The sequence below is a fragment of the Bacillus rossius genome, chromosome 16 (assembly GCF_032445375.1).
Source record: "Bacillus rossius redtenbacheri isolate Brsri chromosome 16, Brsri_v3, whole genome shotgun sequence".
Lineage (NCBI taxonomy): Eukaryota > Metazoa > Arthropoda > Insecta > Phasmatodea > Bacillidae > Bacillus > Bacillus rossius.
In genome coordinates, this window is record NC_086343.1 from 16,897,193 (window position 1) to 16,920,240 (window position 23,048).

At 41.2% G+C, this 23,048-nt stretch overlaps 1 protein-coding gene across 1 annotated transcript; it reads left to right on the plus strand.

Annotated features, from left to right (window-relative positions):
• The first annotated feature begins 1,243 nt into the window (after window positions 1-1,243).
• LOC134540195 (MORN repeat-containing protein 3) lies at window positions 1,244-19,411 on the plus strand. The gene is made up of 6 exons (XM_063382771.1): window positions 1,244-2,004; window positions 5,675-5,823; window positions 10,124-10,283; window positions 14,121-14,308; window positions 18,838-18,953; window positions 19,167-19,411. The coding sequence occupies exons 1-6, from the start codon at window positions 1,851-1,853 to the stop codon at window positions 19,174-19,176; spliced, it is 777 nt and encodes a 258-aa protein (XP_063238841.1). The 5' UTR covers window positions 1,244-1,850; the 3' UTR covers window positions 19,177-19,411.
• The last annotated feature ends 3,637 nt before the right edge of the window (window positions 19,412-23,048 follow it).

The following is a 23,048-nucleotide window of genomic DNA, read 5'->3' on the forward strand; positions in this document are numbered from 1 at the left end:
TAACAATACCCACTTAAAGTGGCATTTTTACGTTTATTTTTAGGGATTACATTTTAAGCTATTAAACAAACTTCTAGCATTAACCTTTATACAATAATTATTATTTGCTTTGTTAACCAGAGAGACGCGAACTTAAGAACAGACACCTACTCCATAGATCTCCATGACGGTTCCTTTTCATCTTACTGCTGAAAAAAAAAATATCCAAAGATGGAAACGAACGAGATCAGAATGGGCAGTAAACTTTATCTTCGTTGTTCAAGTGGGTCAGGTGAATAAGTGAGGTATACCTTGGTGATAGTCGCCGCCGAGTCAATAAAGCCATTTGTTTCCCACGACGCCGCCGCCGCCGCTTTCAATCTTTTGTTTTATTTTCCTCCACATTTTACTCCCTTTCTCACGCCGAAGTTTCCGACACTTGCGAGCGGTTGTCACGCGACCATAGACTCATGCTGAAAGAGAACGCGCACCTCAGTGGAAAAAAAAAAAAAAAATCTCGGTGTACGCAGCTGTCACGCTTTTGAAGTTTTAAAATTTTTGTATTGTGATAGTGCCATGTTGTACACTAGGTTTATAGCATATTTCAAAATAGTTGTACTGTAATTATGAAATGGTGTATTTTATAATGCGAGCTTGCAGCGTGCATTTAAATGAATATTTACTCTCTCTTTCCAATGCAATATTTCTGCCATTACCACTGTCCTTGCTTTGTTGTGCTCTGTTGTCACCATAGAACACAATAGTTTTAGACACAACTTTTTAATGCAATGAAAAAAATTTCAAATGTAGCTGAAACATTGGATTTCGTAAAGTAAAATTTAGAGTGAGAATTGGGCAAATACCTTAATTTTTCCTGTTGTATTTCATCAAGGGCATAATCTGTTTATATTCAATTTTTTTTTCTAAGGAGGCGTGATTGAATTGGTTTCAACTTATAAAATTTAATATTAGATTTTTTTTTTTTTCCTGTTTGGAGCATAGTGCATAATTTTATGGAATGCCTTGTTGCGAGTAGTGACTGACTGCTAAAAATTGTTTCTCCTGTGAAATAATAATTAATGTTTATAATTTAATTTTTTTATCAGAATTACACCTGTAATAATAGGTCAATAGACACTAATTTATTCTCTTAAAAAATCAAAAAAAGAAATTTTTTTTAAAAAATGATGATAAAATGTATCGATTAACGAAGGTATACAAAATAAGATTTTTAACGTTGACAAGCCGGGTGGTATCAACCTGGCAACAGTAACGTGAGATGCACTGAAGCGTCAGTCTTTATGCAGTTACGATTTGTTTTGCAACAACTCTGCTAACTTGAGTGACGTGGATAGACTACAGTTCACTCGAACAATTACGAAATTTACCGAAGTCAATTGGATTGGTTAGGTTAGATCAGTATAATAAATAATAGATTTTTTTTTCATCAGAGAGGGTACGTTAGGTTATCGCAGCTAAAATGAAATGGTTAGGTTAGATGGTGTTTTTTTTTTTTTTTTAACGAGTGATCGGCAAAGTTCGGAGAACTTCGGAACTTCTCGGGCGTGGCTCTCATCCCTGTGAACTGTAGACTTCCCCCGAGTGAATTCAACCTCAGAGCAGACATCCGCCGCCACGTACTCCGGCCATTGTTGGCGATCGGCAAAGTTCGGAGAACTTCGGAAACGTTCGGGTGAGGTCTCTCATCCCCGCTTCCCCGGAGTGAATCCACCAACCTCGGAGCAGACATCCGCCGGCCACTGTTGGCAACGCCGCGCGGCGAGGCGCGTGTCCATGGCAACGCGGCGACCGGGGTCCAGGGACAGGCCCGCGCGGGGCCACAGCCGCCGGAGAGGGGGGGACCTGGAGGGATGCCGTTCCTGAAGACCCCTCGCCGCGGGGTGGAGCAGCTGGGAGTCCGCGCTTCGGCGGAGCTGGGGTCCTTCAAGTCGGGCCTGCGTCGCGCCGTCTACTTCCCCGGCGACGGCAGGTTCGTCGGCGAGTGGGAGGACAACCTGCGTCACGGTACGAACCACTACACCGGCCTGACGGTCATTTCCTACAGTCCAGTGGCGTAGCCAGGGGGGGGGGGGGGTAAGGGGTTCAACCCCCCCCCCCCACACTTAGCACCAAAACTTTGAATAATTTCTTATTCATCACTCAAACAAATTTCATATTAAAATTAATAAAAAATTTTACCATTACAATATTTAAATTTAAGTACCTAAAACTGTTAAAATAGCACTATTTTACACCTTAAAATCCAAATTTTCCCGGGGGAGGACCCCCCCCGGACCCCCGCTTTAATACGGGGTGGGGGGGGGGGCATGCTTCCTAACACCCCCCCATACACAAATCCTGGCTACGCCACTGCGTACAGTCGCCGCTCATTCGACAAGAATTAAAAAAAGTGATGTGCGCAGGCTCTCACACCCATTGTCTGAAGTAGCTTGGCTTCTGGGTTGTAGCCGTGACCTTGGCGAATGATTCACCGACGTTCCGGTCGACATTGCAGTCGCCATCATCAGGGAGGTTCAGTAGGTAACTGCTCCCTGATGATGGCGACTGCAATGTCGACCGAAACGTCGGTGAAATTATTCGCCAAGGACACGGCTACAACCCAGAAGCCAAGCTACTTAATTAAAAAAAAGTGACCGATGTGTAACATCTAACCTCTGTAATGAGCAAATTTCATGTTTTTCCTGTTGCAAACACACTTATTATACGAGACTCTGGACACGTAATTAAAAAGTAGAATTATTTAAAATAAATGCCGAGAGAGATAGATATGCACAAATTGTATTTTTCAGCTACATTTTCTGGACGCAAATCACACTTAGTGTCTACACCCGCCGGCCGCTAGAATTCGCTGCCGGAGCAGCTACGTCGACATTTAATAATGTTTAATTAGCTTAATTAAATTTTTAACTATACAATGTAACAGCTCCGATAAAAGTGAGAAAAAATACTTAAAAAAAATACTCAACCCCTGGTTTGAACCTGATTTTCGACCAGGAATTCTTTATCAAAATATTGCCCATCTTGTTAAAATTCACTAAACTGTTAATAATATAACGTTTTCCTTTGCCTCTATAAACTTAGGTTCGTGCTATCCGCCACAGATGGCAGCACCATGGTCGTTCCTTGACTTACGTCGCATTCACTAAATGTTCCCACCCAATGTCGAAAACCGAGAGCTAAGATGTTACACATCAAAAACACGTAAATTCCACTTTTAAGTCTACTAATGTTTCTTTACTATTCTGCAAAACTGCTTTTAAATTACCTTCTAAATTTTGAACATTTTATAGGTCTAACCTAATCAACCTTTCACACTAAAAGTCGTTCACGTTTATTCCTATTAAGAATTTAACTATTTTTAAAATCCAAACATGCTAACATGATCTTAAAAGTAACTGAAACTGCTAGAGGAAGAAAAACACTTTCGTATATATTTTTATTAGTAAAAGTCGCTACTGTAAAAAAATACCTTGTTTTTGATACACACTGTTGGATATACGGTGAGACTTTTGTGACAGTGGCTTTTGCAACATTCACTCTTTGACAGCTGAATATTATAATGTACTACATAAACCAAACACACATTCATATTTATTTTGTTAGTTTCGTAAAAATATTCTTCTGTATAAGTGTAAATGTAACTATGTTTTTTGATCAAATCTCCTAACGGGTTAGATTGGTTTATAATAATTTATTGGACATACGCCATCTCTCGTGTATAGGCTACTATTTGTCATAGAAAATCCTCAATAATGAACACATATATGGAAATATAAACAAAAATTTAAATTTTAATGAAGCCCTATGTGCTTTGTTCATTAAAACTATTTGTTTTGTGTATTACTTGATTTTTAATTTCAGCTTATTAAAAAAAATATGTTATACAGAGTCGTAGTTCATTCTGTCTATGTTGAACAAATTACTTAAATTTAAAGGTTTATACAACAAGGTTTTTAAAATGTAATATAAAGATTATTGCACTCGGTCCGTACCAGGCATGTATCGTTCGAACTAGCCATTAAATAGGAGACAATAATGGAATAGGTGCATAATCTTTTGCAAATTTTTCAATTGTTTACCAATTTCCACCGTAAAAAAAAATATTCAATGAACAAAGGGGAAAAAAAGTGTCGATCGTTACGAAATGGGGATGCTATGTATTATGGAAATGCTCTGGAATGGTGATTTTATGGAACTCCACCTAGGGTATGTAAAAAAAGAACTTTTCCCAAATGCAACGGAGAGAATCTGAATGCAAGCGAGCAACTGCGCTCGGAGACTCCTTTTTAAAATCTACTGTGATTACTTCCCCTCTTTCCTAGCCGATAACCGTAGCAATTTTTTTTTTTAACGTTGAAAATCAACCGAATTTCTGTGTGGGCTTCTAGCACTGCAAAACCAGCACGAATTGTGAAAAAATGATTATTTGGAAAAGGAAAAGGGGGGGGGGGGGGGGAGAAACGTTTCGCCAGATTAGCGGATTGAGCGAGTTTCTCTTTATCAACGGATGTTATTTTTAGAATCGTTAATCGCAGAAGCACGCGATGTGGCCATTCCGCCATGTTGTTGGTGGTGAACCGAACCAGCCGCTGCAATTAACGCCTCTTTCCTGAGAACTGCCCCACTAGCGCTGCAACGGCTCAAATCAAAACTACTTATATATTTATTTTTTTTCTCAGTTTAGTCAAAGACATTTTTAGTTCATCCGCATTCATGCAGTAAACATGTTTAGTATATTTTAGAGCTACGCAAGGAAACAAATGAGAGGAAAACTGCATAAGTACAGGTCGGCTGAAAGAACGTGGAACTATACTGTAATAGAAATTAAATACTTTGACCATATCTCATTTGAACGATGTTTAAAACAGCTTAGATTTATCTCCTTGAATTAAGTTTTCTCAATATCAGACTGTGTTTAGTTTGATAAAGGTTTCCGTTGCACGGTTATTCACACACATAAATGGAGTAATTTAGGTTGATTATTTTTTTTTGGCCCATAACCATGACCCTCTTCAAGTGAGCCTGTATCTGTGGCGAACATTACCACCAACCATCCCCATTTATTTATTTCTTTCGGACGATGTAATAATCTTGTCCTCATGGGATGTAATAATTGTTACGTATCACGTATCCAAAGTTTATCCCTCGATCATAATAGCATGAGCCTGTTCACATTGATCCTGTGGTACGTGATGCTTGCTGTTTTATTTTAGTACAAGGAAAAAATCTTATATAAAACAATATCTCGAATATCACAATACAAAAAAAAATTCAGGTCTTGTGGAATTTTTTTTGTTCATTTGTGTTCAACTCACGATCGTAATTCATTGTTGTATCACGTCAAGGGATAAACGTGCATGTGTGATACGGGACTTTTACCTGCGCCACTTGAAGAGTAACGGGCGAGTGTTTGCATATCGGCACACTTGAAGAGTGGCGAGGGTGTGTGTGTGCGTGTCGGCGCACATGAAGAGGGGCGGGCGGGCGGGGGTGTGCGTTTTGGCACACATGAAGAGTGGCGAGGGTGTGTGTGTGCGTGCGTGTCGGCACACATGAAGAGTGGCGAGGGTGTGTGTGTGTGTCGGCACACATGAAGAGTGGCGGGCGGGCAAGTGTGTGTGTGTGTGTCGGCACACATGAAGAGTGGCGGGCGAGTGTGTGTGTGTGTCGGCAGGCAAGGGCGCGCAGCACTCCGGCTCGAGTCTGTACGAGGGCGACTGGCACCGGGACCAGCGGCACGGCTACGGCGTCCTGAGCCGCGAGCTGTGCGAGGGCAGCTACGCCATCAGCTACGCCGGCGGCTGGGCGCACGGCAAGCAGCAGGCAAGCGCGCCAGGCCCTCTGCCGGCGAGGCAACGTCAGGGGTGTACGTGTGTTAGTGAGGCGGGGTGATAAACGCGACGCTCGCTGGTGCTTCTAGCGCGGTGTCGCCTCTGAACTGGCGCGCAGTCTTCTCGTCGTCACAGGACAACTGTGAAATCTGAGCGGTGACCGTAACACAATATGACCGAGAAATTATGATAAAGGGGTAATAAGAATGCCTACTGGTTCTACACCTAAAATTTATTCCGAAAACACGCTTTTTAGCCATTTTAACTCTTCTAAAACTACAGTTTAAAAACTTAATCCGAAATCAAAAGTACTTTTTCTGCCCTCAGCGAACTCTTAAATGCTTTTCGTAAGCAGCCCCCACTCGGATATCTCGAGTAGTTATCAAATCGCGTTGTTTTTTGCCTGAAGCTCTGCACACCGTATGTGCGTCCGGGTAGGCGGAGACTTTAAGACGGGGTGCGCAATTGAAAGAAGAAAAATAACAGTTACAGTAACGGTAACACAAGATTTAACCGCCATGTTTTCGAACATACTGATTCACAATAGCGCACAGGACGGTCGTGCACATGGGAAGGAAATGGATATATTTTATTTCCGTTATGTACCCATCACCCATGGCGCAACAGACAATGATAGTAGAGTAGGAAGCCATTTTGACGGGACTAAGAGAACTTTTAATATTTATCAGTCATATTGTGGCAAGTAATTGTCGATATATTACAATGCTCAGGTGAAATTCCTGCTATAAAAATTAATTAAATGCTATTAGTCATGGGTAGAGACCCGAAAAATTCGCGGGTTCATTTAGTGTTATGCTAAAATTCAAATAATTATACCTTAGTTCTGCTTCTGTCATTGGTTCACTGTTAATCTGGAGGACTGAGGGCCAATTACAGACCCTCACTCATAGAAGTGTCGAATCACAGGCCACCCAGTCGAGACGACTCACAAGTCAGCAGCCAATGAACCGTTGGCATTTGCCCGAGTGTGTAGAGGATATTGGAGTCTATCCTGGAGGTCATTGAACCCGCGAATTTTGCGGGTCTCTAGTCATGAGTCACTAGCAAAAATTGAAAATTAAAAAAAAAATGTGTTGTGGTTAGAATGTTTAGCTAAATATTTTATAAACCTATATTTATTTATATGTTGAAAAACTGTGCTCACAAATTGCTGGTCACACGCCACGGAATAATCATTTGGTAGTTAATATAGTTACTTACTAACACTGCCTCAAATGTCGGATACATCGCGAAATTTCGTTGGTTGCAATTAACAGTAAGATTTCAACTGTGAACCAACGAGTCGTGTACATGGCCTTAGCTGTCGATGTACGGCGTTTTGGTGGATGTAATTTCGGGAATTTTGCAGGAGGGGGGAGGGGAAATATGCAGGAGGGGGGAGGGGAAATATGCAACAGGAAGCAGGGAAAAGCGCGCGCCATTCCATTGTTCGGTGCGGCCTACGGTCGGCGCTTGTGCTGCGAGCGAGCGCAAAACATTTCCATGGTGTTTGAAAAGAGAGAGAGGGAGAGAGAGAAAGAGAGAAAGAAAGGGATAAAGAAAAATATGCCGCAACCGTTTACCGTTCGGTGCGCTAACAGTAGTCTTGAACGCGCGACGCATTACCGTGTGACTTAACTAATACGTTATAAATACGTAGTTAAATAATAATATATAATATAAATCCAACATTTTTGTAAGTTTTCTATTAAAATACGTGTTGTGTTAATACGTAGTTTGTGATAAGATAGGTTAGATGTCACACGTCACTGGCGTGTGCTGAAACACTCTTTTTTTTTTTTTTTTTTTTTTTCATTTTTCTGTCGTTCCTTTTATTTAAGTGCTTTACAAAAAAAATTTAACTCATCCTTCATTTAATGTGTTTTTCTGTCACGAATATTTCCAAAGATGATGACTTAGTGTAATATAATGGATGTAAAATTTGGGGCAAGTTGTAATAAATAAAAATATGTGACTTTTCACATTTTATATATTACACTGAGTGAATTTCTTAAAGTAAACACAGATAGAACAATAATTGCAAGGGAGGTTGAGTTAAAATTTTAGAAATAGCCTTTAAATAAAAGTAATGACAAAAATTTAAGAAAAATTTCAACATGGCGTGCGAGAACGAGACCCTAAGTGCGTCTCAGGCCCATAGCCATTATCATGTGGGGTTTCAGCCATGCAGGAAGGATAGCATGCTTTAATCGGGGAGTGGCCAGCAGTGGCGGATCCAGGATTTAGGTTTGGGAGGGGCTTGACCCAGCTGAGGCTTGGCTTTATCAAGGCAAAAACTAAAACAATAGTGGATCCAGATGCTATTGGAGGGGGCTTGAGCCCCTTAGCCCCCCCTCTGGATCAGCTACTGGTGGCCAGCCATGGTAGCGATTGAAGCTCCGACTAACTCCCCCATCTTAACTCCCTTGGATTTGTTATTGTGTCACAAATATTTTTAACAGGTGTTCATGTAGTGTAATATAATGGTTATAAAAATTCGTGCATGTGATAATAATTGCAGAAACTTACATGAAAGAAAAGCACAAGTGTTCGTAATTATTATCACTAATTTTTATAATCTATTATTAATAGTTATGAAAGGGCAACAAGATTCTAGAGGTGTGTGAGAGATTTGGTCTGGAAGAAGGAGGTGCTATTAATAATGCAAACAAGCGCTAAAAAAAACATTCTGTGTGTCCATGGAACAGATACTTATACTGTAGATAAGAGAGATGCTGGGAAGATCAGAGCAATAGGAATGCAGTTTATGAGGAGGTTGTTGGTAGCTACGAGGCGAGACAGGATCAGGAATGGGATCATGGGATAATCAAGAGTGAGATGGTATAGCCATGTCCAGAGTATGTGAAAAGAAACCCTGACAAGGAAAATGACTGATTTGTAAACAGAAAGAAGGGTCCAAGGAAGACCAATGTGAAAGCGGGAAGAGCAAATATTTCAAGAAATGTAGGAAAGAGGAGAATAATGGAGCAGAGTGAAGGAGAAGGAATGGTGGAGTGATAGAGGAAGATATTTAACACTGTTATTCCGGCCGTAGGCTGGAAGCAGCTGATGATGATGATTTGAACTTAAAGCGTCAGTGTTGCATAGCTTAAGTGTAAAAACGTGGTTTATGTGATAAACAGAAAACCGTCTGGGTCTTTAAAATTATCAGGAACATATCACTTAAGATTTGGAAGGCGAAAACCCAAGCCGAAATGCAAGAAGTGGTTTCTTTTGAACATATGCAAGAAAAACATACGCATGAAAAGCAAAGAGTTAAAAATGTTAGAATTAGCATTAATAAAGTAATTATGGGGAAAAAAATAAGAACGTGGCGAGTGAGACCAGCCCTAAAAGCACCCCACACACGATCAGTCCAGCTCCCAGTTCGGACTGCTCAGCCCGAACTGACAGTTTGGACTGAATTGAGACCCTCTGCATACACTATCAGTCCATGTGCTCAGTTCGGAATGAGCAGTCCGAACTGACAAGTCTGTTCTAAACTGAAGCCTTCCCCATACACGATCACCTGTGGTTGCTGTTGCTGTAGGGTGTATCGTTTCATCGTAGAATATGGAAGAAAATTTGTTTGTTCAAATTGCAGTTGCACTTTTAGTTGGATAAAAAAAGGGGGGAAGTAAAGCAATCAAAGAGCATAACAAAGATGTTCGCCACGACACTCAGCTGATGGACCGATGGACTGATTTTTTTGGGACTGTTCGTCAGTCATGGGCGTCGCAAGGATATATTTTTTGGGGGGGACTTCAATTGATTTAGTTGTTTGAGGAATATCCATCCTCTGAAGAAGAAAAAAAGTAGGGGGGGGGGGGGGGTCCGGGGGTTCTCCCACCGGAAAATTTGGGGTTTGAAGGTGCAAAAAGGTGGTTTTTAGGCATTTTTCTTTCCTAAATATTCTGATTATAGTTGGTCTTAATATTTAATTTATTTTTTATAAAAAATATTTTCAAAGAACAAATTTGTAAAATCACCATTAACATATCTGCTGGTGCTATATCCACACAAAATTATTATTTAAACATAAGGAGATACATACTACGAAACTAACTATATTTTTGGAGGGGACGAAATTGAATACTTTTATTATTGGGGGGGACGTGTCCCCCCCGTCCCCCCCGGTTGCGACGCTCATGCGTCAGTCCATCAGTTCCGACTGATCAGTCCACCGTCCTTGCGCGCACACGGTAAGTTCGGACTGATGGTGCGTGGGGTCCTCAAGAGCAGACACTCGCTCCCGGCTGGACGTGTCTCAGCTCGCCTCTCGCCCGCTCCAGGGCCGCGGGGTGAGGCACTACCCCGACGGGGGCATGTACGAGGGCGGCTGGGAGGCCGGCGCGAGGAGCGGTCACGGCCGCATGTGGTTCCCCGACCACACCTTCTACGAGGGCGGCTGGCTCGACGACACCTTCCATGGCCTGGGGCTCTTCGTCCAAGGTACCTTTCCGTCATACCTTTCTCGGCCACACCTTATCAGTTCCTAAACCTAAAATATTTATCGACCGAGCGAGGCGAGGTCTCCGTAACCACGGGGGAGAAACTCGCATTGTCGAGACTGGTACTTAACTTTTAAAAGACGTTTTGGTCTCGCCTGCTAGATATTAGCTTTCATAATGTATGAGGAATTCTTAAAGTAAGGTCTGTTTGGTCATTAAAAAAAATAAACTCACGCAAAAAGTTTTAATTAACAGTTTTAATTTACTACATATCTACTTGACATTCTTACATAATCCCCATTCAGTTTCAAGCACTTTTTGTAACGCTGCACCAGTTTTTTTTTTTTTTAATCCTCTGCATAGAAGTTTGCCGCCTAGAAATGGAACGGATGGCTTGGCCTTAGCCATCACGGACTTCGAATACGCTATGTGTGTAACCTAAATATAGGTGCTTAGTAATTACCTATCTCCAGAAAAAATTTAAGCAATCTCCGTACTCGAGTCGAAAAATGTTGACTTACGTGTTTTGGGATGAAAACACGCTGTCAGTTTGATTGATTTCATAAAACGTGGATCAACAATTACAGCAAACATGAAAAAACATGACGAGTGTCAAATGGTCTCTCTCACGCTTAGACTGCAATGCAGAATAAATTACGACCACGGTTATCAGAATGATACTAATATTTAAAACAAACATTAAATTTACTATTATTTTTTGATTTTTTATAAGACATGAATTAGTGTCCATTAACAGTATTATTACATTTGCCGTCGTCCGGGGTCTCGGGCTCGAGTCCCGGTGTGGCTCCTAGTGGGAAAAGGCGGTTCTTGATCTGTGTTGTCCGGGTGGGCGCCAGACTAGCTCGTTTCTAGTCGTGAATTTGGGGTCGTGGATGTATGTGCCCCTGCGTGGCCCACTAGGGCCGGCGGCGGTGTTGCGTGAGATGATTTTAAATAAGAGACGTGGAGTTGAGGTGGCGGTGTCGTACCTTTTATTCAGAGGAGCGAGTCGTACACAATACAACACTCTACAGAGGTCCCCGGGGGGTTTTACTTGTTATTCCGTGGCGCCGTATTGTTTGTGTTCCGCGTTACGTGGCCTCGGATGCTGTTATGTCTCAGACGTCTCACTGGGTACGCAGGTAACGTAATTTCGTAACACAAAGGCGGGACACAAAATACACTGAATTAAGGGGGCGCGTACAGGTTACGTGGCACTCGTTACTCGGGTAACGTAAGTTAGCAATACAAAATACGGGATACAAAATTACACTGAATTAAGGGGGTGCGCACAAGTTACGTGGTACTCGTTACTCGGGTAACGTAAGTTAGCAATACAAAACACGGGATACAAAAATACACTGGATTAAGGGGGCGCGCACAAGTTACGTGGCACTCGTTACTCGGGTAACGTAAGTTAGCAGTACAAAATACGGGATACAAAAATACACTGAATTAAGGGGCGGGCGATTGGAGACGGCCAATCCCGTATGCAAATGTCTCGGCGCGGGTGTTGTGCCCACTGTGGTGAAACACGCACCGCAATTAAGTTTGTCCAAGTTCCCTTGCGGGTTTGTGGTCAGCGCCGTGCACGTGACCTTAAACAAAGTTCTGTACGTTGCGGGAGACGGCCCGTGCCGTATGCTGAAGAGCAGCCCCGCTGACCAAGTGTGGTGCGGGGTGTCCTTAAGTTGATGCGGCCGGATTAGGTCCGGGACCGAAAAAAGGGACCGGGTACTCACGGAGAGGTTAAGTAATAAAAGGGGTTTGGTTAATTAGTGACTATATTTACCGGACGTTACTTTCAATGTAGACAAAGGATGTTGCCTCTCCGTGGGACGTAGGTCCGCCCCGGTCCATGAGCTGCGCTGAACTGCCGAACTGGCATGGCGTCCGAGGGAGGCTCGGCCTCTCTCGCGCCAGGCGTGACCTCATTACGCTAGACTCCAAACGGGTGTCTCTGGAAGAGATTTTATTGTCGCTAAAATCCTCATTTAATGTTTCAGGAGGAATGGGTACGGTTCTTCTCTTGTCTACTCAGGTTTCCGCGGCTTTGTCTTTAATTGCTGTTCGGGTCGCCTGACTCGGGTGGGCCATGGCCAGGGGTGTGTTCCGTTAGCGGGAGCGTATACTGGCGGGTGCAGGTCGGGCTCTGGGGTGGTCGTCGGCCAGACGACGTCACATTTGTAGTCATTTTGACAATAAAATTATGTATAATCAGTCCTAAAAACCAATATTATAATTTCACTGAAGAAACTGTTTTTAGTTGTCGTTCACTAAAAATAACAGAACATTCAAATAAATTATGCTCTGCTCAAACCAAAACAAACAATTTTAATGTAAAATAATACCAAACATTTACCGTATCGCATTTATCGACAAAAAAGTTTGAAACCAAGATGTCATCTTTCATTTACATCTCCTTAGAAGTAAAAATTGTAAAATACGCAAGAAAATTATTTACCAAAATTTCCTTTAAAAAATAAAATATTTATGTACATTATAATTATTTTTCATTTAATTATAAAGATGTGTGTAAAACATTTGTGCTCTATGGCACACCGAAACAAGAACAGTGCTAATGACATTCATCGTGCATTGGAAAGAGACAGTAAAGTCACATTAAAATGCTCAATACAAAACTAAGAATGAGACACGCTGCAGCGAATGACGTGTGCACAGATAGGGTGGGTGTGTCAGCGGAGGGATGGCTCCAGGACCAGCACTTGCTCTTTTACATTTTTACTTTCTTCATTCGTTAAGTTTTCTTTGAAAAAATATAAGAATTTATGGTTAAGAGGAATGGAAAGGTACAATATTTTGGGAATCCTGGAATCGAAGATCAAGGATAAAATCTGAACTACTTATAATATTTCTTTGCGGTTTGTTTTGCCAACTAGATAATTTAATAACAGAGGGTTGTGTGTACAGAAGTGGCCACAATAATGCATAGTTTTTTAGAAAAAAAAATTAAATAACTTTATGCATAAATAAAGGGTATTAGCCACAAAATTAAAAATTATACCAAAATGTAATTTTTATATTGTGTAATATAATATTATCTAGAACACTATTATAATCAAAGTGAAAAAACACTTGATCACTGAATTTTAAAGGAATTTTAACCAATTAAAACCTGCCATGCAAAATTTAGGTAAGGAAGGACATGCTTGTTGAGCGATTACGTAAAATTCTGTATTATAGAGCTCTAGATAATATTGTATTTCACCATTAAAAAATTATATTTTGGTATAATTTATAATTTTGTGGCTAATACCCCTTATTTCTGCACAAAGTTATTTAATTTTTTTCTAAAAAACTATGCATTATTGTGGTCACTGCTGTACACACAACCCTCTGTAATTAAATTATCTAGTTGGCAAAACAAACCGCAAAGAAATATGATGAGTAGTTCAGATTTTATCCTTGATATTCGATTCCAGCATTCCCAAGATATTTTACCTTTCCATTCCCCTTAAAGGAAGAATCAAATTGTTATTGGCACACAATTTAAAGACCTGGTCAGTACCCTTTCGATGTCAATTGCATTTGCATGATTTTGTATTGGAAAAAAAAATCAAAGATATTATTACATCGAAATTGACGATGTTCCACTGGAGTTTGAACGTTAACATTGGTAAAAAGGTAAGTATAATTTTGCTACGAAATAATGTAAAGATGACTTAAAATAAATTAGCAAAACATTTGTCGAAATTAAAGTGCCGGTTGGCTTAAAAAAAACGTTTTAAAGAGTTAATATTTCATAGTTTTCCAGGGGGAACAGCTATATAAAATGATAGGGCCGAGCTAAGTGTCTGGTGGCGGGTGTTGGCAGCGGACGGCAACCGCTACGAGGGCCGCTGGGAGCGGGGCGCACGCAGCGGTTACGGCCGGTACTACCACCTAGGCACCGGCCAGCTGCAGCGGGGCTTGTGGCGGGATGGTGTGGCCGTGCAGAGCACCGTGGAGGACATAGCTTACCGGCAGTCCGCCCTCCATCCCACGCCCTACCCCATACCCAAGGTCAGCACCAAGCACCCTTCAGGGCCTTCGCACCCCCCACGCAGCAAGTGAGATAGCGGCGCATGCTTCCACACAATGTCCTTAACTGTGTCCGATGGACACTGGTCGCTGATTGGTCCACTTGACCTTCTGACTTCATGGGTGGTGTGGGTGAGGGTCCGAATGCATTGGTCAACTTCAACCTTTTGTCCCAATGTGTTTCCTTTGGTAGCATAGAACAACAGCATAACACTCGCGATGTTTAAGTTCCAGTTACCATTTGAAAAACATGCATGAAAACAATAAACAAACAAAAAATTTAAAAAAAACTTACGGGGCTCTATTGAAAAATTTAGAATTCAGGATATTCGGACATCGAACATCACAATTGTAGACTGGGTAGTTTTTCATGCGACATTGTGACATGTTAACATTAGGATAATGACATGGACCACCCACAGGTCCAGACTGTTTTAGGCGGGCCTTCATGATGTCACATTGTGGCACAGAAGACTGCACTGTGCCGTCGGCCGGGGTCTCGGGTTCGAGTCCCACGACGAGTCTAAGGGGCTGGGGGTGCTTTATGGTGTGTTTTTCTGGGAGGGCGCCAGGTTAGCTCGTACGTCTAACCAATGGGGTGGGTAGATCGGCCCCAGCGTGCTTCCCTAGACTCTGCGGCTGTATCTTAAGGGCAGTATTAACTGCTAGTAGACAATGGTGACACTCCCTGTTCAGCATAAGGTGGCTGATGCCTAACTACAGATGTAATACATACACTGGAACTGAAAACATGTGGTACATGTATTTATGAACGGACATATTTGGGTACACGATATTGCACGACACGACTCTTGGTTAATTATGATTGTCTCTCCCTAAGGCAGTCCATTAGAGGGGGGAGTTCGTTGGTTGTCCTGTAGTCGGACAGGTCCGTAAAATGACTGACCTTAAGGCGGCCCTGTGGCCCGTGGCCTTAAGGCAGGAAATACGACGGCCGGGTTAAGCCCTGCACCGTAAAAACCGACCTGGGGTCGTGTGGGGAATTGACGTTACAAAGGAATTGGTTCATGACTATATTTACCAGAGTGAAGAATCGGTGAGTTACCAAATTGATGGTTCCCCATGGTACGAACACACGAACACATCCAACCCAGGCCGCGAGCTGATCTGGACTGGCGGAGGGGGCTGTCGTGCAAGGGGGGGGGGGACATTTCCACTGCGTGCCAAACCGCGAGTGAAGATAAGAAATTACCGTTATCCGGTTTTTAATTGAAAACTTACTTGTTATTTTTACATGACCCTTGTTTGAATATTAATGCTGACATTAGATGTATTATGAAATATTGAATAAAGCTTTAGTTTAAGAAACTGAACAAATATTATTCACAAAGATGAGTCCACTTAAAGACTACTTACTAGTTGATAAAAACCATTGGTTATGTTTATGTTTGTGAGTTTGTTCTGGATATTGCTTCAGCACCTTGTTTCTTACTTAAATTAAAGCTCTAGGCCGCGATGAGAGTTAAGGGCGTTCATTAAACACTGTGCCCGGAGGGGGCTAACACTCGTGCTCTACGAAGCACATTTCTTATCATGTGTTAATTTAAGGGGATGGCTTGAGCTTACTCCGTGAATCAGGGGTGCCCACAAGGGGGGGTAATGACGCAGACTGCGTCATTAAAATTTCAGGGAGGGGGGGGGGTGGTTAAAAGACGAGAAAAATGTATATATTATTTACATAATTATAGCTTCTAATGTGAAAATAAGTTTCTGGTGCTTTGATAATTGAAAGGGATCTTGTAAATCAAATTGGCAACCCCGCACTTTCCTCAACAAAAGTATTTTGGCATCTTGTCGGTTCAGGATGGAAATATTACCTGATATGACCAAAATTATTATTAGAAAATCAGTTTTAATTCATGCAAAATGTGATAAAATATAATACTAAAAAAGTATAATATTATAAAATAATTGAGTAAATCATTGAGAAAATGGCATAAAAAATTTCGGGGGGGGGGGGGGGCGCATCTTTAGATTAGGGGGGCGAGTCATAGTGTTTGGGGGGGGGGCACCTCTGCCTGAATTGTTATCGGTTGTTTGCATCAGGTGCAGTTCCGTGACAAAATTTATACACTGGGAGTACATGCGTATCGTATCTACTCCGCGTTTGACCCGGGTTGAGTTTGCGAGGGGTGTGTTCCACCAGCGGGAGCCAATACTGGCAGGTCGAGGCTGGGCTTAATGGCCTCCGGTCGGTACGACGTCAACTGTTTACAATAATTAGTGTGATGTCCGATGACTGAATAAACTTATTTATTAAGTAGTCACCAGAGCACATTTTTTGGTTTTTTAAATTTTTTTTTTTCATCCATTGTAAATGAGTACGTAGCTAAGTTTTGAATATTCATTTAACCTGTGAAAGTTTGAAAGTTCAATAATATTTATTTATCCTGTAAGGTAAAAGTAAATTCTAATAAATTAATTCATGTGTTCGGTCTTTGAAAAGCGCCAGTCGCAAACAGACAAAACTGATCAATATTTTGTCGCTGTCTTCTTGGCTTCCTACCACAACGTCCGTTATTTTCTGTTTACCTCTTTGAAATGGGAATCGGAAACAGCAAATATCACGAGTGTTCGTCTGTGCTACCAAAGGTATAAAATATCAAGGGAAATATTTATTTACATACATTAGATGGTTATGCGAGATGCTGAAGAAATTTCCAGGTTGTATAAATAAAGTCCCTAAGGTCATATGCATTTATGTTTATTAAATATGGATTTGGTCTCCCCCTCCCACATCATACCATTCCGTCTCAACAGCCCTGGCAATAGGTCTGACCGGCTCAGCACTGCAGCCATCTCCACGACAATATAGGGTTCCCTCGGCGGTCATCAACGCTAACGATTCATGATCCTACATATTAACACCTTCGGCCTGGCTGGGGTCACCGAGCACCGACTTGGTATCCAAGTGGTTCAGCAGAAGCCACTTTGATTTCGGAGTCCCCATCGCCTATAAACCTCTGTGTAGAGCACGTAAAATACAACACACAAACAAGTGTAACAATAACATGCAGTGAAACAAATCTTGTGTTACATAATTCTCAAAAAAAAAAATGGTTTTAAAATTGTATGAAACACGCCTGATTTAAGTGCCATATATTATTTAATTTTATTTTAGCTTAATTTTTCACCAAGGTAGACATTAATAGCTATATGGACTGACGTCCCTCGGCTTCTGGTCCCTGATTCCCCGTTTACGTAATAGTCCTGTTGTGCCCGTTCTGCTCTCGTCGGTGAGGTGTGGGTCCAGGCCGACGTGGCCGGGACCGGGAAATACGGGACCTGGAGGGAGAGTTAGGTGAGGAGGGATAGTGGTAGGCTGTTCCAAGGATAACTCGGCGTTGACGATTTCACGAGCCTCTTTTATTGACGTTTAAGAGCCTGCCGCAGCCTGGCGGAACCGTCGCGGAACAAGCGCCCTTCCCGCGGCGACCCGGACTCCCGTAAGACCGTACTGTCCGTTAAGACGTCCTGACACGGATTGGGAATTTACCAACGTAATACTGACCCCGTTTAAGGTTACTCCGCGAAGAAGCGCAATGCGTGCGCGGCCCGTTAAGTAACGTTTCGTAAAGACGACGTAAGTTCAGAGACCCGTAATTGCACGTCCGCGTTCTGGAACTCTCGACTGGTAACGTCCCTCGAAAGACTCGTAAATTCAGTAAGACCACGAATGACTCGCGGAGGCAGCTCGGCTGCCGCGACAATCCGTGAACTAAAACGTACGACTGGCCACGAGCTCAAGGTACGCGCCTGGCCACGAGCTCAAGGTACGCGCCTCGCGAGCAGCGCGGAGCGGCGTACACGACTGTCTCGGTTCGAGCCCTGAACACGACTGACTCTCCCCGCCCGCCAGCGGGCTGGAGCCCGCGGGCTGCGGGGGAGGGGAGGAGAAATCGGCCGGCGTGGGAGAGGTCCCGCCCCGCGGTGCGCCAGGCTGCAATTACATACTAGCACACTTGAGAAAACACAGAATATTTACACAGCTAAACGAAACATTAATCACAAGCAAATTTACAGAATTAATAAATTATGATTATATTATTTACATCCTCGTTGAGGCCCGTGACCATTTGGGAAAAATATACAAACACAATATTATCTATTGCACAAAAAGGCTCACTGGCACGCTGGGGAGCACGCGGGTGCGTCCCTGGCCGTCGCACTTCACCGATGTTGCACTGGGGAAACAAGGGAGGAAGTTGACGAGGCATAACGGCCTGAAGGAGCCGAGGAGACACTTGGGTCGACGTCAGGACAAATATATATTGCACTGTAAAAGGAAAGTGGAAAGCATTGGCTATGAACTAGCCAAAGAACCATGAAAAATCGAAACAGAACTGCAGGAACTCCAACCCGAGTCCTTTCGAATGCGCTTTCAGTGTTCTACCATTGTGCCACATGGCTCATTTTGTATGGCACAGATAACAAAATAAGGATGTAAAAAAATAAAGTGATTTTGTTCAAAGGTTATTTCTCTCCCACAGGTGGAGGTGATGGAACCAAACAAAATAGTTAATGTAGTTGAAGATGAAGAAGAGCAACCAAGTTTGAACTCTGAAAACAACAGGGTAAATGGAAGACGATGTAAAGTAAGAATATGGTGAGAATTCTGTTTTTGTGTATTTATGCCAGAAGAAATAAAATTTACAGCTTTGTAAATCATGTGGCATATCTGCCTTTAAAGAATGTTGCTCATTTATCATTATGATTTGAGTATTTACATTTATAGTTATACTGCACACAAGGGTTCAAGTTGGTGAATGTAGACTGCTTATCTGGGCCATGGCCACCGACCAGTGGGTGCGTTCCACAGGCAGGGGTGACTACTGGTAGTGAATTTGGAGACCGGGCTTCAGGCCTCGTGAGAGGTAAGATGTCACTCTTATAATGGTATGTCCTTGTATGGGAAAAGGGTTAGATTTGTTTGTTTTCTATAGAAGCATTCAATTCTTCGATATTGAATATTAAATACCTTTTTTTTGATGTTATATTACTCTTTTTCAGCTAACATAACTTCTAAGATTGCTTAAGTTTAAAGTCAAAGGATTAAATAATTATTATAACTTAAATTTCTACCCAGAGAATACTTGATTTAATATGAGGTTTGAGAACTGTTCTATCTTACATGCAGCTACATTTATTTTGCTTGTTTTCTCAAGTGTATTTGATGACTGTAGAATTTTTTGTGTAATTGTAACAGCTTATGTTTAAGAAATATTTGTGTGTACTTACAAAGTTCACGATAAACTGGATGGTCCTATTATTTGTATTTTTATTATAAGACATATTGACGTCGACCCAAGTGTCTCCTCGGCTCCTTCATGCCGTTATGCCTCGTCAACGTCCTCTCTTGCATTGCTAGTGCAACCTAAGTGCAGTGCTACGAGCAGGGACGCACCCGCGTCCACCCTGGTACGTCAGGGGTGTTGTAAATAGTTATGTTTTGCATAAACATTTTAAATAACCACGAGCCTCCACAATTATATATAACTCTCACATCTGGAATAGTGTATGTAAATGTTGTGTAAATACTTCGTTTGTCTTTAATCTGTAACTTATTTATTAATTCATTTGTGTTTGCATTTCATTAACTAATTACTTTTTATATCATTGCAATAATTCTTTAATTCATTCGAGTGCTATGTTAGTCATGTAATCGCAGCCTGGCGCACCGCGAGGCGGGCCTCTCCCACGCCGGCCGATTTCCCATCCCCTCCTCCGCGGCCCGCGGGCCTCGGCTCGCTAGCGGGCGGAGGAGGGCAGTGGCGAACCAGACGCGGAGACGAGTAGACGTGCGCTCCGCTCGGGAGACGCGTTTATTAGCTCTGAGTTCGCAGTCAGTTAAAATGTCACGGGACTGCCTTAGCAGTCGAGCTGCTCTATATCAGTATTCGTTGTACTGCTGGACTTTTCTCAGACATTACGTCGTTTCGGGACTTTAGTTGCATACATCATAGGCCGTGAATGTGCCTCTTCGAACCGCCGAACTCTCTTGGTCAGTATGTGTATTTACTGGACCTTTTCCCGCTTCCGCGACGGGTCGCGTACGTGCTGTGTAGCACTGTTGAACTTTCGTAACCGGTACGATTCGCTACGGAGTTACCTTCTCTGTCGTTTCGGGTCGCATCTTGAGGCCGAGACTTATTTCCGGGAGTCCAGGTCGCGGCGGGGAGGACACTCGTTCCGCGATGTGCTGGACAGGCTGCAGCAGGATTTCTTTACGGAATAAAAGGTGCTCGTGAAAACGGACATCATCGCATTATCCTTGGTACTACCTACCGTTCCTCCTACCTACGTAACGTATCCTCCAGGTCCCGTATTTTCCGGTCCCGGCCACGTAGGCCTGAACTCACTTCCTCACCGACGAGAGCTACATGGGCAAATCTGGACAGTTCACCTCAGGAAATTAGGGACCATAGGCCGAGGGACGTCAATATATAAATACAGTTGTAATTTCCAACACTTAAATTTAACTTCGTATTTTAAAACTATTTCATCTTCAAAAAATGTTCTTAAAGATCAGTGTCTGGGAGACCAACAGATGGGGTTAGGTTGGTGGCACAGCGAGCATACTTTAGAGAATTATAGTCACCCTGGAAGAAAATTATTGTCCCATCTAGGTTCCATTACACCCATACTGTGAGTTGGTCCGCATTCATATTTCCTTCTCTCACCAGTAGGCATTCACGAAACCCTTATTTTACCTTATTTCTTTATTTCCATAACTATCTAGGATCGTAGGTCTCATCAATTTGTGTTTGAACTTACAAATGTTTGTTTTATAATAGGTATTTTCGTAACCCAACAATATGTTGATAGAAATTATAACAGTAAAGATCTCAGTAAAAAATGACATTCTTGTACTGGATTTGTGAAAAACAATCAGGCATAAGCAAAAATTACTTAACTGGTGGCTTTATATCTTCGGAGCAGTTAGAGCCAGAAAAATTTGAAAGGGTAAACCAAGGGGTGCCCACATCTGCATGATTACATGGTAAATGTGTTAAGCGATTTTTTTTCTTCAGCTGATAGTTATGTCATGTTGCAAGACACCCAAAACAATGGCTCAAGTGTAGTGCCCTCCACAATAATAAAACCAAATTTTTATTCTTGACCTATTAGTAACTAAATGTTATGTATATATTAAATATATTTTTTTAATGGAAGCACATGCACATGCCTGTCAAGTTTGAAAACTTATATTTTTATATTTGGGAACTGAGTATTTATTTAAACATACTAAAAAAAAAAATAGAACTACCAGTCCTTTTATAAGATCAAATTCCTGGGATATGACGAGCAAATTCTTTACTTTTTTACCTTTGAGACAGCAATGGAACATAACCACTCAACATGAATATGTGAGGTGTAAGTTATGATAAGTGTAGGTACAGCAAACAGTTCCTAATTAAACTTGAATTTTTTCATTAGAATTAGGTTTTAGTTACTTAAGGTTGTATGTATACAGTTTGAGTTTAAAAAAAAAAGTTTATTTTAGCGCCATAGATTTGTATAAATTTTTGCTTGTAAACGTTTCGTCTTTATTCCCAAATACACCGTTATTATGTATTTTTAGTAGATTTAAATATTAAAATATGTATGTTTTAAAATTTTAATGAAGCTAAAATACCTAGTTAAATAAGCTGATGATAAAAAAAGCTTTATTTTCTAAGGTTAAAGATTAATAGTAAATCTTGTAACAATTATCGTATCATATTATAGGAATTCATTATTTATATTTATATATATATATATATATATATATATATATATATATATATATATATATATATATATATATATATATATATATTTATTTATATATATATATATTTATATAGGACCGAATGCAAATAGGCATTTGGATTTGGTTCATGTGACGATGTAAACTCAATATGTTTCGACTCTATGACAGTCTGGTCTGTGTTTACTTTTTTTAATATCTGTATCCTTTGCTGTGGTCCCAATTCCTTTGTACAATGTAGGCTTCCCGATATTTCTACTCTTATCACAGATATTTTGTAATATGAATAACAGACTGTGTATGCGATTTCGTGATATCTGCGACTTAATCACAGGAAGTGATTATACGCCCCATTTTAGTGTTGTCGGCGTGAAGTGTTGTTTCGTTTGGAGAGCAGGTATGATTTAGTTCACAAGGAGTAGAAAATACGGAATTATCTTGTTAATAAATGTTAAAATAATTTGAAATCATTGACGGAAATTTGCTATTATACGAGTATATTAATATTTATTTATAATTCATGGATATATTTTCTTACACTAAAGCCATTTTATGGTGGATTGGAATGGATTATAATAGTATTACATGAACTAGTATTTATATAATAAATGTAAAAACTCTCGATTCTTTATTGTTGACGGATTGTTGGTTACGAGCTGAAATGTAGCAATTATTTGGTTTAATCGTAGCTTCGCGTCTGGTTTTTCATGTAGTTACATAACCAATAAATTTCTCTGTATGCAGTTCCTTAAGATTGAGGAGTATTAGGCATTTGTTCATAAACATATTTGTGTACACTAACTTTATCTTTGGCACCTGGCTTAAGTCTGCTGTTTTCATCTGCTTGATAATTAAAATCAATTAAAACACAGCCTGCAAAATTGATAGAAAAAAAATAATTAAGATCGTAAGCACTAAAATATTATTCAAATATGCAAACATTATTTTAGG

Coding starts and splice junctions, on each gene's coding strand:
- LOC134540195 (XM_063382771.1), top strand. CDS start 1,851: ATGCCGTTCCTGAAGACCCCTCGCCGCGGGGTGGAGCAGCTGGGAGTC. Junction 5,824..10,123: donor GGGCGCACGGCAAGCAGCAG/GCAAGCGCGCCA, acceptor CGCCCGCTCCAG/GGCCGCGGGGTGAGGCACTA. Junction 10,284..14,120: donor CCTGGGGCTCTTCGTCCAAG/GTACCTTTCCGT, acceptor GGGTGTTGGCAG/CGGACGGCAACCGCTACGAG.